Here is a 15,658-nt window from a genome sequence, read left to right as displayed (position 1 = left end):
GTAAACAAGGTGATTCACGCAAGTCTCTTGACCTTAGTAGTGTTTCTCTTTCACTCCTGAAACTACTAGCAAATTCAGTGTGCTGGTGTTCAGCTGCTCTCCAAATGAAACTGGATTCCTTCTGTGAGACAGTGCTGTGGGTTTTGACAGCAATAAGTGTATCTGATTACCCTACCCACAGGTTATCGCCGGCATCAGACCTCAGTTAAATATGCGTTATTTTCTTGTCCCCCCTCACCAAATTTTCAGCCCAGACACCACACTCTTGAGGCAGTTATGACAGACCTGGAGTAAAGGCAGGCAATCAATGGCACGTATACACCAAAATGCGCTCAGGCCTCTGGCACCTCAATGAGGCCACGAAATGTTGTTGCTGATGCCATTCAGCTGCTGGAAATGAATTGTTCTATGGGCAACTATAATTACCAGGACAATCAGCAGATGGAATAGCTGTCTTTCTGAATTGCTGAACCAGAAAATAGGCTTTTGACAGGATCATCATAATCTCTGGCCAACATCAACGAAAAAGGATTCCAGCCCTAATGAAGCTGTCATGGGGCCATCCAATGGCTTTATTCAGAGTTCTTGTATCTTCCCTTCTCGTGTCCTGCCTCTCACCAGGTCTGGCAACAGTGAGTTCTGTTTGAAAGTAGTAGCCATTATGCAGGAGCTGGTTGTGGGTGCTCTCTGAGCCACCCATAACAATGGCAAAGCTAGCCTTACAGTGCTTTTTATATCATTATATTCACTGCTGCTGCTTGCTGCCATACTGCATATGGTGGAACATCTCCAATTGCAGAAAGCCAACTTAAGTTGAAAAAAAAAAAAAAAATTGAAAATAAGTCAATATATGAAAAAGCTGACACGATAACAAGGACACTGTTTGAAATCTCCCCTGCCAAATCATGTTCTTTTACCGGGTATATCAGCGGGAGATTTCCAGGGTGTGGTGCTTTGGAATAAGTGAAAAATCAGGCCTGGTGCCACAGTTTCTACATGCAACAGAGAAAAACTGTGGCACCAGGCCTGATTTTTCACTGATATTTCTGCTTAATGCCAACAACTTCAGTGTATGCTCACCATATTTAAAAAAAACACAGTAACATGTGAGTCTAGGAACTTTGGAGGAGAGTATTTAGACTTTCTATTAAGAATATTTACAGCATCTGAAAGCATATTAGATGTATTGCCATATTAAAAAAAAATAGAAATTCCACATCTTGTTTTTTATGGGAAAGAAACACTCTCCTTCTATTTGTAATCACAGGTGCACATATTTATGGTGGGGAGGGTAAATTGTCTATCAGTCCCACATGGGAGGGGGGTGGAGAGCACACTTTTGGGTCTTAGTTGTTCTGGCCATCTAAAGCAGGTGGCTAGGGAGTAGAAAGCAAGTTAGGAATGAATGTGTACGAGACGTATTTGTTTGCACCAGGAGGTACAAGCCATACAGTGGTGGTACCCGCTCTGGCCGCGCTGCGCTTCAGACTCTCTCTCAGCAACACCAGCATTAGCTTGCCTTCCACACAGGTGTAGACATCTCAGCAGAGCAGTCACAGCTGTTTGCGGTCCAAGCCACTGCAGGCCAACCGGCTGCCTGCTGTGGCCTTGCACAGGTTGGTGAATATTATTTATGTTGCCAGGACTATTTGAGAAGCAACTATGCTAGATCTGTGCCATGCATAGGAATTTCAAGGGGAGAGTGTGGTGTGCAAGAGAATTACTGTGTTGAATTTGCCTTTATGAGAGCAGGCCTTTACTGTGCAGTAATTTGCTGTTATGTCAAAACATAATGCTTGGTACTGTGTACAGAACGGTTATGCTGTGAACAATGCAGAGCTGTTAAAATCATGAGCCAGTCCTGATGGATACTGACATGAAGTACTCTGTGGGCTACCAACCGAAAGGAGTGCAGGGAGATATAATCCTATAAGAAAATATATTTAATTTTGCATGCATTGTGGCTCTATCCTATTCAGAATTTCATTGACTGATTCTCTGTATGTGTTGTTTTGGGTTTATTTTGTCTGTTTTCAATTTTTTGCTATATCATTTTTCTATAGATGGCACAGGGAAGCCAAGTCATGCTGATGATTAAAAAAAGAGGAAGATCTCCTCTACAAATATGAAGGGTACATAGCGTTCTCTTCCTTCTTTCAAGATATTCTACTGTATAAACACATCCAAGTCAGTGAGCCAAAAATGGTTAAAAGGCAGGCATATTCTACTACGGTACTTTGCTCTCATCTGTCCTCCTTCCTTCCTCACATCACAAGGCACCCTTTGTACCCTGGGTATTAGTTTTAATAGCTGGAAAAAATAACTTTAAAAAAAAAAGTGTTTTTTATTTAACTTGTAAGTGAACTTTCAAGCACAATACCTCTGATAGCCGCTTAGTTACATGTCACTGGCTATATGCTCAGAGGGTGTAGCATGGCATAGTCCTGTGGTTTCAGTAAAGCTCTGTAACTTATAGTCAGTAGTAAGGCCAGTCCTAATACACGCAGAATTGGGTGCTGGTAAACACAAAGTCATACTTACTTCAAAACCAGACTGAGATTAAGTTACATTTCCAAGGTTTTTTTAATCATGCTGTTCTGAAGCTTCACATGCCTACAGCCCCTAACACAAGAGCCTCCTATAACCTACTTTAGTGCAAAATCGGCTGGTCCAAACTGGCATTGATGGTGGCTGAGCTAAAGGAAGATGCTGTATTTTTTTAGTAAAGCAGACCCAGCTTTAGGGGTGTTAATCATCATCAAGTGGGAGGCAATAAGCTGCTGCAGACAATAACTTCTTAAATGTCCTGGTTGATTCCGCCAGCCAGTATTTACCAATGGCCTCCTTTGGCTTGGTTTAAGCTGATTCAGGGCCTTGACATAAAACTAAATCAGTAAGTTCGATGCAGAGTGGAGTAAAAACTATCTCCAAGTCTAAATTGGGTTTAACAAAACCACACCAATTTTTTGTAGACTCAAATCAAAACCATAAGCTGGCCACTTGAAAAAGGAAAGAGGATAAGGCAGGCTCTAATTTTATCCTGCTTTCCCAAGAAAACAGACTTTATGATAGTATCTCAGTTACATACATGTTTCTGTTCTTCTTGCTGTCCCCAGATCAGTTTTGATTTTGCTAGCCAGTTTCGTAAAATTGATTAAGGGATACAAATCTCAAAGATGGTATGTTCCAGCAATTCTTACGCAGATTTATGTCAGGGTAGACAAATAGATGTACACAAACTTTGTGATCTACCAAGGAGGAAATGTTAATTTAGTCATATCAGGCACAAAAACCCAAACCAAAACAAAAATCAGACAGAAAAGAGCCATAGGAAAATAACCCTTCTCACCTCCACTTGCAAGATTTTGGTTCTTTCAGAGCATCCAAGCACATCTAACGCCAAACAGAGCAACAACAGAACATGTTGTTCCTGCTAGTTTAAATTGTTTGTACCACTGTTGTCTGCCCCATCTGTGTCCTTCCCCATTCTGGATTTCCAACAGTGGAAGATACTCAGCAGTCCTCAACCATTTGATGCTGAATTAAATTGCATTTCAGTTTGCTCATAATAACAACAATTAATCTGAAGACCTGCTCTTTTTTTTTTTTTTCTTGAGCTGTCTATTTTGTGTGGTAGGAAGAGGAAAGACCCCTGACTTCAGCATCTTTGCTGTATGTGCTTAGAATAATAGGGCATACATGACTGAATCGATACCCGGTTAAATTCTGCTGAAGTAAATTGACTGATTGGGTTCACAGTCCTGGTTTCTGACTTCTCTCCCAGCAGCAAAGGAGCAACTTCCATTGACTGTACTGGTGAACGTGGCCATGGTAATGATGTAGTGTACAACATGACTACAGAGGAGGGAGGTGCAGGCATCTTCCTGTTCAGAAAGTCAGCTGTCCTTGACATGCTTTCAAGCATTTTGTCCCTTTCACTTCTAGCCCTTGCTGGGGTATGCTAACATCTCTAGCAATTTGTGATGGTTAGAAAAGAAGAAAGGGGTCATGGATTGAAGTTCAGGAAAAGAATCGTGTCTGTAGTTTGTCCTTTCTGGGCTCTAGTTTGTCGCCAAAAAATAAATTTTGGCAAAGCTGGCAGGTTCTTGATACACTTTAATGATTATGAATCACGGAGAAGAGAATGCTGTCCTCAGAGACACTGTCTATCCTTGTTTGAGTATATATAACAAAGTGGATCTTGTCAACCACACCTACTGCATTTTTAAAACATCTTTCTGCACAGCATTTAGAGGGATGCAGACTTTAAGCTTTTGGGGATACTGGGAAAATGAGAAAACTACAGTTTGTGTAGGTCATTCAGTTGTTTTTAATAGGGAACTTGTCTCAAAATTATTTTATTGTGTTGCTGGGTTTTGACCTGGCATTGTCCCAGTATTATGTTTAAGTCTTTGCAAATACTTTAGGAAATGTTGAATGTGGCATTTTCTCTTTTTTACCTATTCCTTCTTAGGGGTCTAATCCCACAAACTCTCTGTACATGTATTTTACCATCTTCAATTTCCTACATAGGGTTATGGGATACAGTAATGAGAATGTCAAACCAGGCTGCAGCTCATGAAAAGGAAAGGACTGACTCACTGCCTGAAAGCAGGGAATTGGTAATGAGATAAAAAGCAGTTCTACCAGTGACTTAAACCTGTTCATTCTGTTATCAGAAAGAAGATTATTTCTACTGCTATTTGTTCAGATAGCTCTGTGAGAAACACGTAGTGGCTGCCACACTAAACGAAAAAGTTGTCTGAAAAAGGGTCACTTCTCAGGCTGTTCTTGCTGTGTTTGTGAAGGTACAAGGGTTGCTTCTGCTATCTTTATTTGCACATGTTTGGAAAGAACAGTTAATCAGTTGCAATACAGTATTTCCTCCAAGCAACTCAAACTCCCCCCCCTTCAGTCACAAACTGCTGGCAGCTTCTTAGTTACAAATTCACCTTTTCTTCTCTGGTTTGGGAGCCAACAGCTTCTAAGCCAAGCTCTCACTTAAGAGGCCACAGATTCAGCCTTTCCCTCAGGACAGTTGAGGTTCTGCTTTGCCTCTGCCACATGGGAGCTGCTGTCCCACTCCATCTCAGGTTTGCAGAGAGACAGAAGTTGGGCCCTTGTGCAATGGAATGGTTTGGGTGCATAGTGGAGAAAAAGAGGCCACCTTCCTTTGCCTTTTACAGTGGGAAAGGAGGCAATGCCAGTCTTCAACAAACCTTGTTGATTTGTTGCAATCTTCTGCAAACTTGTGAAGTGGGCAGCCCTCTCCCCCATGCCTTCTGAGATATAATTCCTCCAGAGAAGAGACTGACTAGTCCCCAGGGACATTTGTCAATTCTCGCCATGCTGTTCTTCTCAGAAGAATGTCTTCAATTTTGCATGGTTCTTTGTCTTGCATCTTCATTAGGCTGTACAGTTCCTCGTGGGTTTCTGCTGCTTGAAAAGAGGGGGATTTGGGTTTTGTTCACTCAGTCTTAGTGAAAACAGGATTTCTCAAACTCAGTCAGCATTTCTGTGGGGTTTGAAATTTTTCCACTTAATAATAAAGAGTTTGGCACACAGCCATTTTATTTTGAGATGGGTGGCTCTGAAAAGGGTCTCTGCTATTACCATCTCTCTTTTTCTCCCTGCCCCCCACCGCTTTCTTTTTTTTGCCAGTGGAAAAGATGCGTCAGATGGGAAGGTCTTTGTTGGCATGAAAAAGAAAGAGCTTTTTGTCCCAGCTGTATGTATATACGCATCTGGGAGAATGTGTTTTGTTGTGTGTTGTTTTTTTTTTTGTACCAAGACAATCAAATCACTATAACTGCAAAGGTGGATTTAGCTATACAAACGGTTGTGTATCAGCCTACTCCCATAAACGCCATGGATTAGATAAACCAGAAATCCCTTTAGCTGATAAAACAGCAACACGAATACGATTATTCACCTTATCCTCCTACCCTGAGGGAAGGACAACTCCTCCAGAGCACTGTGTCTACGAGGAGCCCTGTAAAAGAAGGTCGTGGGGGTTGAGATTTTCCTGCTGCTTGTTACAGGCCCCATAACAGGTCAAAGTTCTGCATTCGTTGCCTTAACTGATTAAGTTTTCCTCTGAGCCCTGCGAGGTACGGGGTAGGATCAGGCCTCTCCCCGGCAGCCGTGGGGAAGGGGAGCGCCCCCCAGACGGGGGCCGCAGGGGAGAGGGCTGCCGCGGCGTGGGGTGGGAGGTCTCGGGGCGCCCTGGGAGCTGAGGGGAGCCGCCGGCGGGGCCGTACCCGCCCCGGTGAGAGCCAGGCGGGGTGTTCCCCTCAGGGTGCGCACCCGTGCGGCCGCCTCCGCGGCAGAGCCGCCCAGCAGGCGGGAGGACGGCGGGATGACGGCACCGCCATTTCGGCCGCTACCGCGGCTGGCGCCCCCGCGCCCGCCAGGGGGCGGCCTCCGCCCAGGGCCGCGCCGAGCGTGTGTGGACGGGCGGCGGGAGCCCGCGGCCGGTGGCGGGGGGGGGGGCGGGCCGGGCGGTTGGCAGCGCCTTGCCGCTGCCGGGGCTCCTGGTACGCGGGGGAGCCGCGCTGGGCTGTCGCGTCCTTTCCCTGGCTGTCCGGCGGGGAAGGCAGCTGGGCGGGCGGCGGCACCCGGAGAGGCGGAGGTGAGGCGGGGGCGAGGCGGAGGCGGCGGGTCAGGTCGGTGCATGTGAGGGGAGAGGTCGGTCCGTGTGAGGGAACGGCTCGGTCCCCGTGAGGGGAGAGATCGGTCCCGCCGCCCCACAAACTTCCCGCTGCAGGCGGGTCGCCGACTGGGACGCGCTCCCGCTGCCCGCCCATTCCCTCTCCCGCTCAGCCCAAATGGAGGTGCCCCCCTCCAGCCCCAGCTCCTCCCAACCCCGCGGCGGGGGCGGCCCACACCTGCCGAACGCGGGGACCCGGCCGGTGCCTGCCCCCGCCGAGGAGGGTCTCCCGCTCCCCCACGGCTGTCGTGCCCCGCTGGCCCGGGGCCTCCTCTTTTGGGGGGTGGGAACCCGCCCCCTGTCCCGGCCGAAACGGCAGGTGGGCGCCGTGTGAGGGCAGGACGGTCACTTGCACTGTTTAGGTATAGCAGCCGACTGGCCCGGAGCCCGTGGGAAGGTGCATTTTCCTAAGGGCTTTCCTCCCCTTTCCCCCCCCCCCCCGCCCCAAAGGTAGGTGGCTGCGTGCTTTCCTCCAGAGCTCCAGGGTTTTGCTCGGTCTTGCTGAGGGAGCTGCTGGTTCTGCAGACCTGTTGCCGCACGGTGGATGCCTGGCAGCCGGCGGGATCGAGCCACAGCCGGGCAGGGCGTGGGGGGGCTCCTGCCTCCCGCCCTGCCAGGCATCAGGCGGGGGTGCACCAGATTAAAGAGAGAAAGGAGGAGGCAAGTAGTCGTCAGACTTGGGTTTGGATTATCTTTCCCCCTCTAGCCTATTTATTTAAGCCCAGTATGGTGTCCCTCTCCCAGGCCACTGGTCCTGCTGCCTTTCTGCACCCTACTCTGCCGCGGGGGGGTGAGATCCAGAGCCCTGCCTGCTGGTCCTATTGTACCCGTGTTAAGCACAGGGATGGAAGCCTCAGCAGCACAGGCTGGGAGTTTGTCTTCTGGAATGGCAAACACTGAGGCACAGCCCGTTAAAACCATCAATTTTGCCGCAGTTCTTTTGATGTTGGGGATTTTCAAGAAACTTGCCATGCAGCTGATCTGCCAGGTCTTTTAGTTGTGGAGAGGCAGGCTCAGGGTGCCAGATTTTGCTTTTAGTTTGCAAGATTGCTTATTGAAAAATGGTCTGTGTTAAACTCCTTGTTCACTAGCGGAACACAGGATTTGAAATCTCTGCAAGTCTTTGCAGTATCATGATGTGGCAACCTGACAGCTGGTCTCTCAAAGGCTGACCCAGGGCTTGTTATGGAGAAATGAGTAATTGTCAGTGTGAGGACTAGCAAACCCTAGAGGTACCCACTGTTGGGTTAAAAGAGAACAGCTGCGGTGCAAGCACAGAGTGGTCCTGGTTGGCAGGGGCTCCTGGAGAGTCCTGCTTGCAGCTGATTGACCCTGCAGATCATCTGTCTTTCTTCTGGCAAGACTGCTGCCAGCTGGCATTTGAAGATGTAGAGGCATTCTTGCTCCCACTTGATAGTCAGATCAACCTGTTCTGGAGCTGGTTGTGGGTAGCTCTCACAAACAAAATGTTCTAATTGATGCAGGGGTGTGTTCTAAACTAAGTTAGAGCAAGAACAGGTTACCCGTATGGTTATCAGATGGATAAAGGGTGGTTGAGGATCCTTCCCACCCCTGCTTAGATTGCAGTGATTTCTTATATAGACAAGAGGATTGTTTCTATTCTCCAAGCCATTTAATTGTGTTTTTACATACAGATATGATTCATATCTAGATAGAGATACTCATGAGAAAATCTTCCAGACATTCTCAGACTGGAGCATTTATGGGCCAGATGCTCTGCAGTTGGTAGATGGAGAGCCTGTTTCCCCCTTTTCCACCATAGCAAAGTGTGTTATTCTAAAAGTTGCAGACTCTTCTGAGTAGACCAACATTTGTGGCAGTTTTGTTTCTCCACTCTGTGGGGTAGAGAAAAGACTGTTCCTGGCACAAAAAAAAGAAGGAAACTGTTCTTTTGTAACAGTATGCGCACCTCAAAGAGGGTGGTAGGGCAGAAAGAAGAGGAAGACAAGGTAGACAGGGTACAGTCTAGCAATACTGAGTTCCAGAAAGTGCTAAAGAGCAAAAGGAGATGGATGCAGCATAGTGTGATGTTGTCTGGCATCAAGCAGCTTGGAATGATGATTTAATGCCTTTTGCCACAGTGTTGGTGTAGTAGCTGGTGTTGCTTAGAGCACGTTAGTGAGTGATGTGAAACTTGGGACTGGACCAAATCACTTCAGCTCCTTTGCTGGTATTTCTCTCATGATAAATGTTTTATCAACTGCCAGCAAACTACTCGGCATCATTTGAGATCCCTAAGGAAGGTTCTCATGTTACGGAACAGAACCTAAGAGAAGCAGATAAGGCCAAGTGCCCTGGGAACATGGATCACAGAGTCATTTGGAATAGCAATTGTTTAAAAATGTTACAGGAAAAACGTGGTACTGTTCTTTGTTTAATATTCAGTCTTTATCATGAGTCAGGTAAACTGAGATCTCAGATGGAATAGTTTATAGACAAAACGCGATGTTATTTCATTTTTCTGTTTTAGGGTATTATCTCAGGATTAGATGCTTCAGTAGTACCTTTGACAGATACGAGTCTTGTCAGCCTCTTCTGAGTGAGGGACTTAGGCCTGTGCAGGTAAGATGGAGACAGAGATCTGAAATAAGTAAGATATAACTGGAATTTTAATGCTAACTACTATACAATTAAATTTTCTTCCAGAGAAATTACCAGCTTACTACTGCAGTAAGCTTCTTCAGTGATGGGTAGTTACCACATTAGTATATCAAAGGAAAAAGGCTTACAAATGAACTGCAGGTATGACTGAAGGTCTAATAGTCAGTCGTACACAGAGTAACTGAGAGGCTCTTTTAAAGGAGTTTGGACCAGATAATAACAGAAGTGCATGTTTTTTCTCATTGTTCTCTTGTGGTTGTTACGCAGCCTTGCTGCCACACTCCCCTTTGTCTTTTGTGCTGGTTCTCATATGCAGTGGGTGTTCTTCCCTGCTTTACTTTAAATCTTTACCTTGGAAGAAAAGTATGGATTTTGTTTGGTTGGTTTGTTTGGATAACTTCCTGTTAGTCTGGCAAGCTCAGGAAAAGATTCAACAAGTGTTAGAGCAGAACAAGAACATGGGATTGAAAAGTGGGGAAGGAAGGAAGCAAGGGTGTAAAATTGGGTCATCCTGTCTTGTGAACCATAACTTTCGTTTAATTTATCCCAAAAAGACAAAGAGGGACTTAGGCTAATCAAGTAGCTTCATGGGAACACACTTTTTAAGAGCAGGGGGCTCTATCCATCAAGACTTTCCAAGATCTGTTTGATCTAGGAAATTTGTGTTCAGATTTAATTTAAAATACCTGCCGCTTTTGCTGTTGAGGGTATTTCCGTACCAAACCAATACAATCAGAAAAAAAATATTTTCTATTTTTATGTGAAGATTGAACATACCCTCGTGCTATCAAAAGATGCAGGTTTTTAATCCAGAAAGACTGTAGCAAATTCTGTGGCTAGTAACGTGCAGTATATCCCGGTACTTAGTAATAGAGGACCTCTCCCATTTTAAAAACAAGTGTTTCCCCACTGTAGTGAGCATTTGGTTTAGATTTTTGTTTTTGTAATTTTACACTTATTGCCATTTGGGGGTACAAAAAATGAAAACATATCTATCAAATTATGCAGCTCTCAAGTTTTAGAACAAATGGTAGCAGGCAGATGAATGCAGTCTCTAAATCAGGGACTGGGGGAGTGCTGAACAGGCATTTAAAACAGCTTAGGGAGGCTTCACACCAGCCCTTGACTGGGTAGTAGTCTCAGTGTGCTGAAACCAAAAAAGTGTGGCTGACGACTATAAGAAATGAAGTTCCATTTTATTTCTCACCCTTTGGTCATGCATTCTTTAGTCCAACTCTAAATCTTGGGAGAACTGCAATTTGCCTTTTCCATCTCATAACTGTTTATATTTTAAAGTGAACCAGCCTTTCACTGATGAGTACAACGTGGTACAAATGCTAGCAGTAAACATTTCAGACGGCACTTCCCTGAAAAATATGGACTTCCACTTTTTTCTTCTTTTACCCAGGAAAATAGTCAAGAAACTGTCCAGTTGGAGGATCTTGAAACATAGTCAAATTTTTTCTTAACAGAAATGTTAAGTGACTTTGAATCTTTGCACTAATTCTAGGAGCCTTAGAATACCATTTTTACTTTCTCATTTTAGTGTCTTTTTTACCCTTTGTTCTTGTATGGAAGCACCCACTGATATGGTAATAGAGTGCTTGATAAGATAGACATTGAAGTTGTGTGTATCCACAGTGGTATCAAAACGAACAATCTAAAAAAAACTTGAACAAATAGACATGCTTTTGTTTCCTTGGGTCTCCTGTTACAGTAATCATAGAAAGTTACAAAAGTTACAAAAAGTTTAATTATAAAAGTTACATGTAACAACAGCAGTGTAGAATTTTTCATAGAAAAGTGCAGTACTTAATTTCTAAATACTCCTGTAACGGAAAAGGTCAAGATTTAAAGTTATTTGACTTCAAATAGTAGAAGACCATATTCAGTCTCAGACAATACAACTCCTTCCACAGGAATGGAAGGTTGCATATGTATCCTCATTGAGGGTTAACACTGAATTCCAGATGGGAAATGTGAAAATAGTATTGTCTACAATAACTTCTTTTTTTCTTCTATAAGATACAATTAACTTGTAAAAGCAAAGATTTTTTTTGCAGAAAGCTAGCATAGGCAGTTCTTAAACACTTGTTCCCTATAAATGCTTAGCTGACACCAGTCAGTTAAGCTTACATGGATACCCCAGATTATCACCTAATGAGTATATGGCTTTATAACCTCTCTATTTCCCCCTTTCAAAAAAAACCCCTGCATCTTGAAATGTGAGTCACAATTGACAATAAAGCATGCATGAGTTAATAGGCATATCTGCTTTAGATTCATGAAAGTACCTCCCCAGAAGAGCAGATGAAGGAACCGAATGTTTCCACACTGCCCAGGAATGGGCTTTTGCTCATAGTGCTGTCATTACTTAGACAAAATATGCTGTGATCCCATGAGGAGTTGATGGAATCTAGTAGGATGTGTAAGGTTGTGTCCAGTCATATCTGCTGAAGCCTGTGCTGACTCTTGGCTTTTCAGAGGTTGAAATCCAAGTGCAGATTTGAGCAAAGAGAAGTATGTCCAGCATAGACATAGGTACATAGATACAACTTGACATCATCTTGCATGATGCATTATGCATAGGGAAACCTCAAGTTCATGGGATTCAGTTCAGCAACTTCCTTAAGCTAGGTATCCAAAATTGGGCTATATTAATTCCCCACAGTAACCATATATTAAAAGCAGCAAATTAAAAAAAAAAAAACCAGAATCAAACGTGCTTGGACATATTTTGCTGCCGTCAAACATCACTGTGATGTCAATGTAGTTGCAAGGTGTTCAAATTAACAAAACAGAGATTCCAGAGATTGATTAATGAGGTTGTTGGGAATTTAACATTAACTAGATGCCAAATTGATATTAAGCTCCCTGTACAACCAGTTAAAGAACTGAGCTCTTACCCTGGTGGTTGAAAGTAGACTTATATTTAGGAGTCAGAAACCCATTCTCTCTTCCCCCTTTTTGTGTAAAATGGGAGCACGTGAGAGTGAAGTGGGTGGGCCTGATCTCCTTAGCTCAATGTCTAATTTAGATGCCTAAATTTAGGCAGTTGTAAGTATCCTGTTGTTGCACTCCTGGGATCAGGAATAATAAATGATTCCATTAAAACCGCTACATGCAGAATTAGTTTTCTTTTTTTTTTTTTTTTTTTTTTTTTTTTCAAAATTGGGAGAGGATTTTGATATATATATTCCATTTAAATAAAGGAAAGACATGGGACTAAAGTTGCTGTCCAGCCCTCAAACTTCTCAGGCGAAATGCTGAGATTCTGTCCTCAGGTAGTGGTAACAGCACATTGAAATTTTTCTCTTCAGAATATTCTGTTTTTCTTCCTCAATGCCATATAGTCACAGAAATGTTTTAACTCTTCCTTCTGAATTCCAATTCAACATGTTCCATTTATGATAAACATATTTTAGGAATCAGATATGCTTAGAAATCTGAGGTGGGAAAAAATCCATGTCAGAACTCATCCAGTCTTCTAATATATAGGGAGTGGTACTGAGACCCAGGGTATTCAAGGTCTCTTGAGTAGCAGTTAAATTGATGAAGATGATGACTTGACGCACTGCTTGGCTGTATTGGGGAAAGAACGGTGGGAGAAGAGTGGAAGAAATTTGTTTGCATCTGTGTCCATATAGTAAATATTTTCAGATTAGTCTTGCCTGCTTAGGAACTCAAAGCTGATAGAACAGATACATATTCTATATAGCATTGTGAACCAACATATGCTAAAAATCCATGCTGCAGTTACCGACCATGCTGTAGCTGTGGAATATGCTGTATAGAAGGGTTTTATATCCCCATAGAATATAGAGATGAATCTACTTGCAAAATCAGGATCAGAGCTGGGAATTGACTTTTCTAGCTCAGAAGGTCTACCCATCATTATGTTTGAGTTTAAAGAGGTCCAAGTCACATTAAATTCTCATCTGTTCCGTAAATTAAGATCTTTGTAACATACAGGACACTGGGAAGTTCTGTCTTCTTCATGCATGTCTGCATCTTTTACTTTTTTCTGCATTAGTGAAGTAATGCAAAAGTAAAATCTATGAAGTGTCCAAATGCAAGAGTTTCAGGTCATAAAACAATTGGCATATTCTGTGGAAAGACCACAAAACTTTTTTATAGTGCAAAGAGAGAATACAGAGGAGCAACATCCACTTGTTTTTATTTTAAAGAGTTTATCTTCTACAGCAGCAGTGATACCAAGTGCCCCTTCACTAGAGTACTCTACGCGTTTAACTTTGAGCATGGAATGCTTTTTGAAAACAACCCCCAATTATCAATTTGAGAATTATTACAATGTTGAAATTAAAAACCTATCAAAAAGGGGAAAATTATCAGATTCTGTTGTGGTTTAACCCCAGCCAGCAACCTAGCACCACACGGCCGCTCGCTCACCCTAGCCACCGGGGCGGATGGGGAGAGAATCTGAAGAGCAAAAGTAAGAAAACTCATGGGCTGAGATAAGAACAGTTTAATAATTGAAGTAAAATAGAATAATAATAATAACAATTAAAAAATTGTAGTGAAAAGGAAAACAACAAAAAAGAGAGAGAGGAGCAAAACCCGGGAAAAAGAAGTGATGCAACCACTCACCACCCACTGATGGATGCCCAGCCCGTCCTCGAGCAGCAATCACTGCCCCCCGACCAGCTCCCCCCAGTTTATATACTGAGCATGACATCTTACGGTATGGCATAGCCCTTTGGCCAGTTTGGGTCAGCTGTCCTGGCTGTGCCCCCTCCCAGCTTCTCACTGGCAGGGCATACGAAGCTGAAAAGTCCTTGATTTAGTATAAGAACTACTTAGCAACAACTAAAACATCAGTGTGTTAACAACAGTATTCTCATACCAAGTCCAAAACACAGCACTGTACCAGCTACTAGGAAGAAAATTAACTCTATCCCAGCTGAAACCAGGACAGGTTCTTACAAAGAATAAAAAAATAGAAAATGTTACCTCTTTATGATGTGTGCTTTTTCATAAGACTGTCAAAAATTATAAGGCATGTTCTCAATTCAATTTGGACTACTTCCCAGGAACAGTGGCTGTAATGCTTATCTTTTAGGAAATTGGTGATTCTTTGGAAGTACTTTTTCACGCTGAATATAGTGCTTTTTAGAATCCATGTTTGAAAGCTGTTTCTTGCTTTTGATAGCTCTTCTGACAAACATATCTCTAATTCTTCAATTTGCTGGTGAATTCCATTTTGGAATTTCTCAATCTTGCTTGTATTCCGAGCACCAACAGGAAGATTTTTGCTAAATAGTTGAAAGATCTGTTGGAGGAACTCATAGATGATCATTGTGACATTCTTCTGTATGACCTTGGTAGTCTGCACGGGGAATCTGAAATCAGTTGTTTCAATGAGACATTGCTGAGAAAAATAGCCACCCATTTTGCACAGAAGGTTCATGTTGTGGTAGTTCACTTTGATTTCTTGGAAAATGCAAACTGGATGCGAGATTTTGATGTACAATGCCAGCATAATGCAAACTCTCAGTAAACTTCTCTGAAGCAAGATGGTCATCCTGATGAAGTAGTCAGCACTATTTTCCTTGCCTTTTTCCAGATCCGTAAGATCTTGCTTCTGCAAGAAGCTTGCAGTTTCTTGGTTGTCTTGTCTGTGCTCACATGCTTCTCTTTCATGTCTCTGAATTTATTTCCTCTGAATGACATGCTAGGTATTACTCATTTTGTAGGAATTGCATTTTTATCAGCTGTGATCCTGCCAAGGTTTACTGTTGATTTCAGTTTCAAACAGTTGCAAACATTTGCTCATTTCTGATTTGACTGTATTTCATTGAAAAAAAGAGTGAGTCAATCTGGTCAGTCAGAGGGCATGGACAGATTAGCAGGTTAGAACCTGGGAAGGGCTTTCATCTTCTCATATTCTTACAAGAATAGGCGGTCTTGCTTATGCTGCGAAATTTTACTTTTATGCTTAAGTTGGCAAAGACTGTGGAAAAGAATCACATCCCCAGCTAACAGATATGCAGATATGTGCTCTAAGCAGAATGTAATTTTATTGATTTAAAAACAAATGTCTTTTTTGGTAGGATAAATTGTTTTGTTTGGGGAGTGGCTTAAATTTTATTAGCAAAATAACCCTGTTGTTGACACAAGAATTGACTCAATAGGGGCATATGTTGCTGTCACTATGTTGGCAAGTGTATACAACTCTTAAGACAGATGCTTTTTTTCTCTGAAATCTCTGATGGTTTGCTACTCAGAGAAGATTTCTTCTACTTAATCACTTGATAAATCAGCCTAAATTTGTAGAGCTGTAAAGGAAGGCATCCTTTTGTATAAAGA

The 15,658-nt window shown here is 43.1% G+C and overlaps 2 protein-coding genes across 4 annotated transcripts in view; one reads left to right on the top strand and one right to left on the bottom strand.

The window, feature by feature from the left end:
• The first annotated feature begins 6,503 nt into the window (after nucleotides 1-6,503).
• MOB3B (MOB kinase activator 3B) overlaps nucleotides 6,504-15,658 on the top strand; it is a 108,699-nt gene continuing 99,544 nt past the window's right edge. For 2 of the 3 annotated variants that reach the window (XM_087742501.1, XM_087742500.1), the window contains exons 1-2: nucleotides 6,564-6,631; nucleotides 9,201-9,292. The gene's annotated coding sequence lies outside the window, so the exon portion shown is untranslated. Of the gene's footprint in view, nucleotides 6,632-9,200; nucleotides 9,293-15,658 lie in introns of all 3 variants that reach the window. The other variant, XM_087742499.1, reaches the window with a different exon arrangement.
• IFNK (interferon kappa) lies at nucleotides 14,307-14,873 on the bottom strand. The gene has a single exon (XM_009466202.1). The coding sequence runs from the start codon at nucleotides 14,871-14,873 to the stop codon at nucleotides 14,307-14,309; it is 567 nt and encodes a 188-aa protein (XP_009464477.1).

Source organism: Nipponia nippon, unplaced genomic scaffold (assembly GCF_047370975.1).
Source record: "Nipponia nippon isolate SJK-2023a ecotype South Korea unplaced genomic scaffold, ASM4737097v1 scaffold_8, whole genome shotgun sequence".
NCBI lineage: Eukaryota > Metazoa > Chordata > Aves > Pelecaniformes > Threskiornithidae > Nipponia > Nipponia nippon.
The sequence above is the reverse complement of the archived record's forward strand: the minus strand, read 5'-3'. Positions and strand labels throughout refer to the sequence as shown.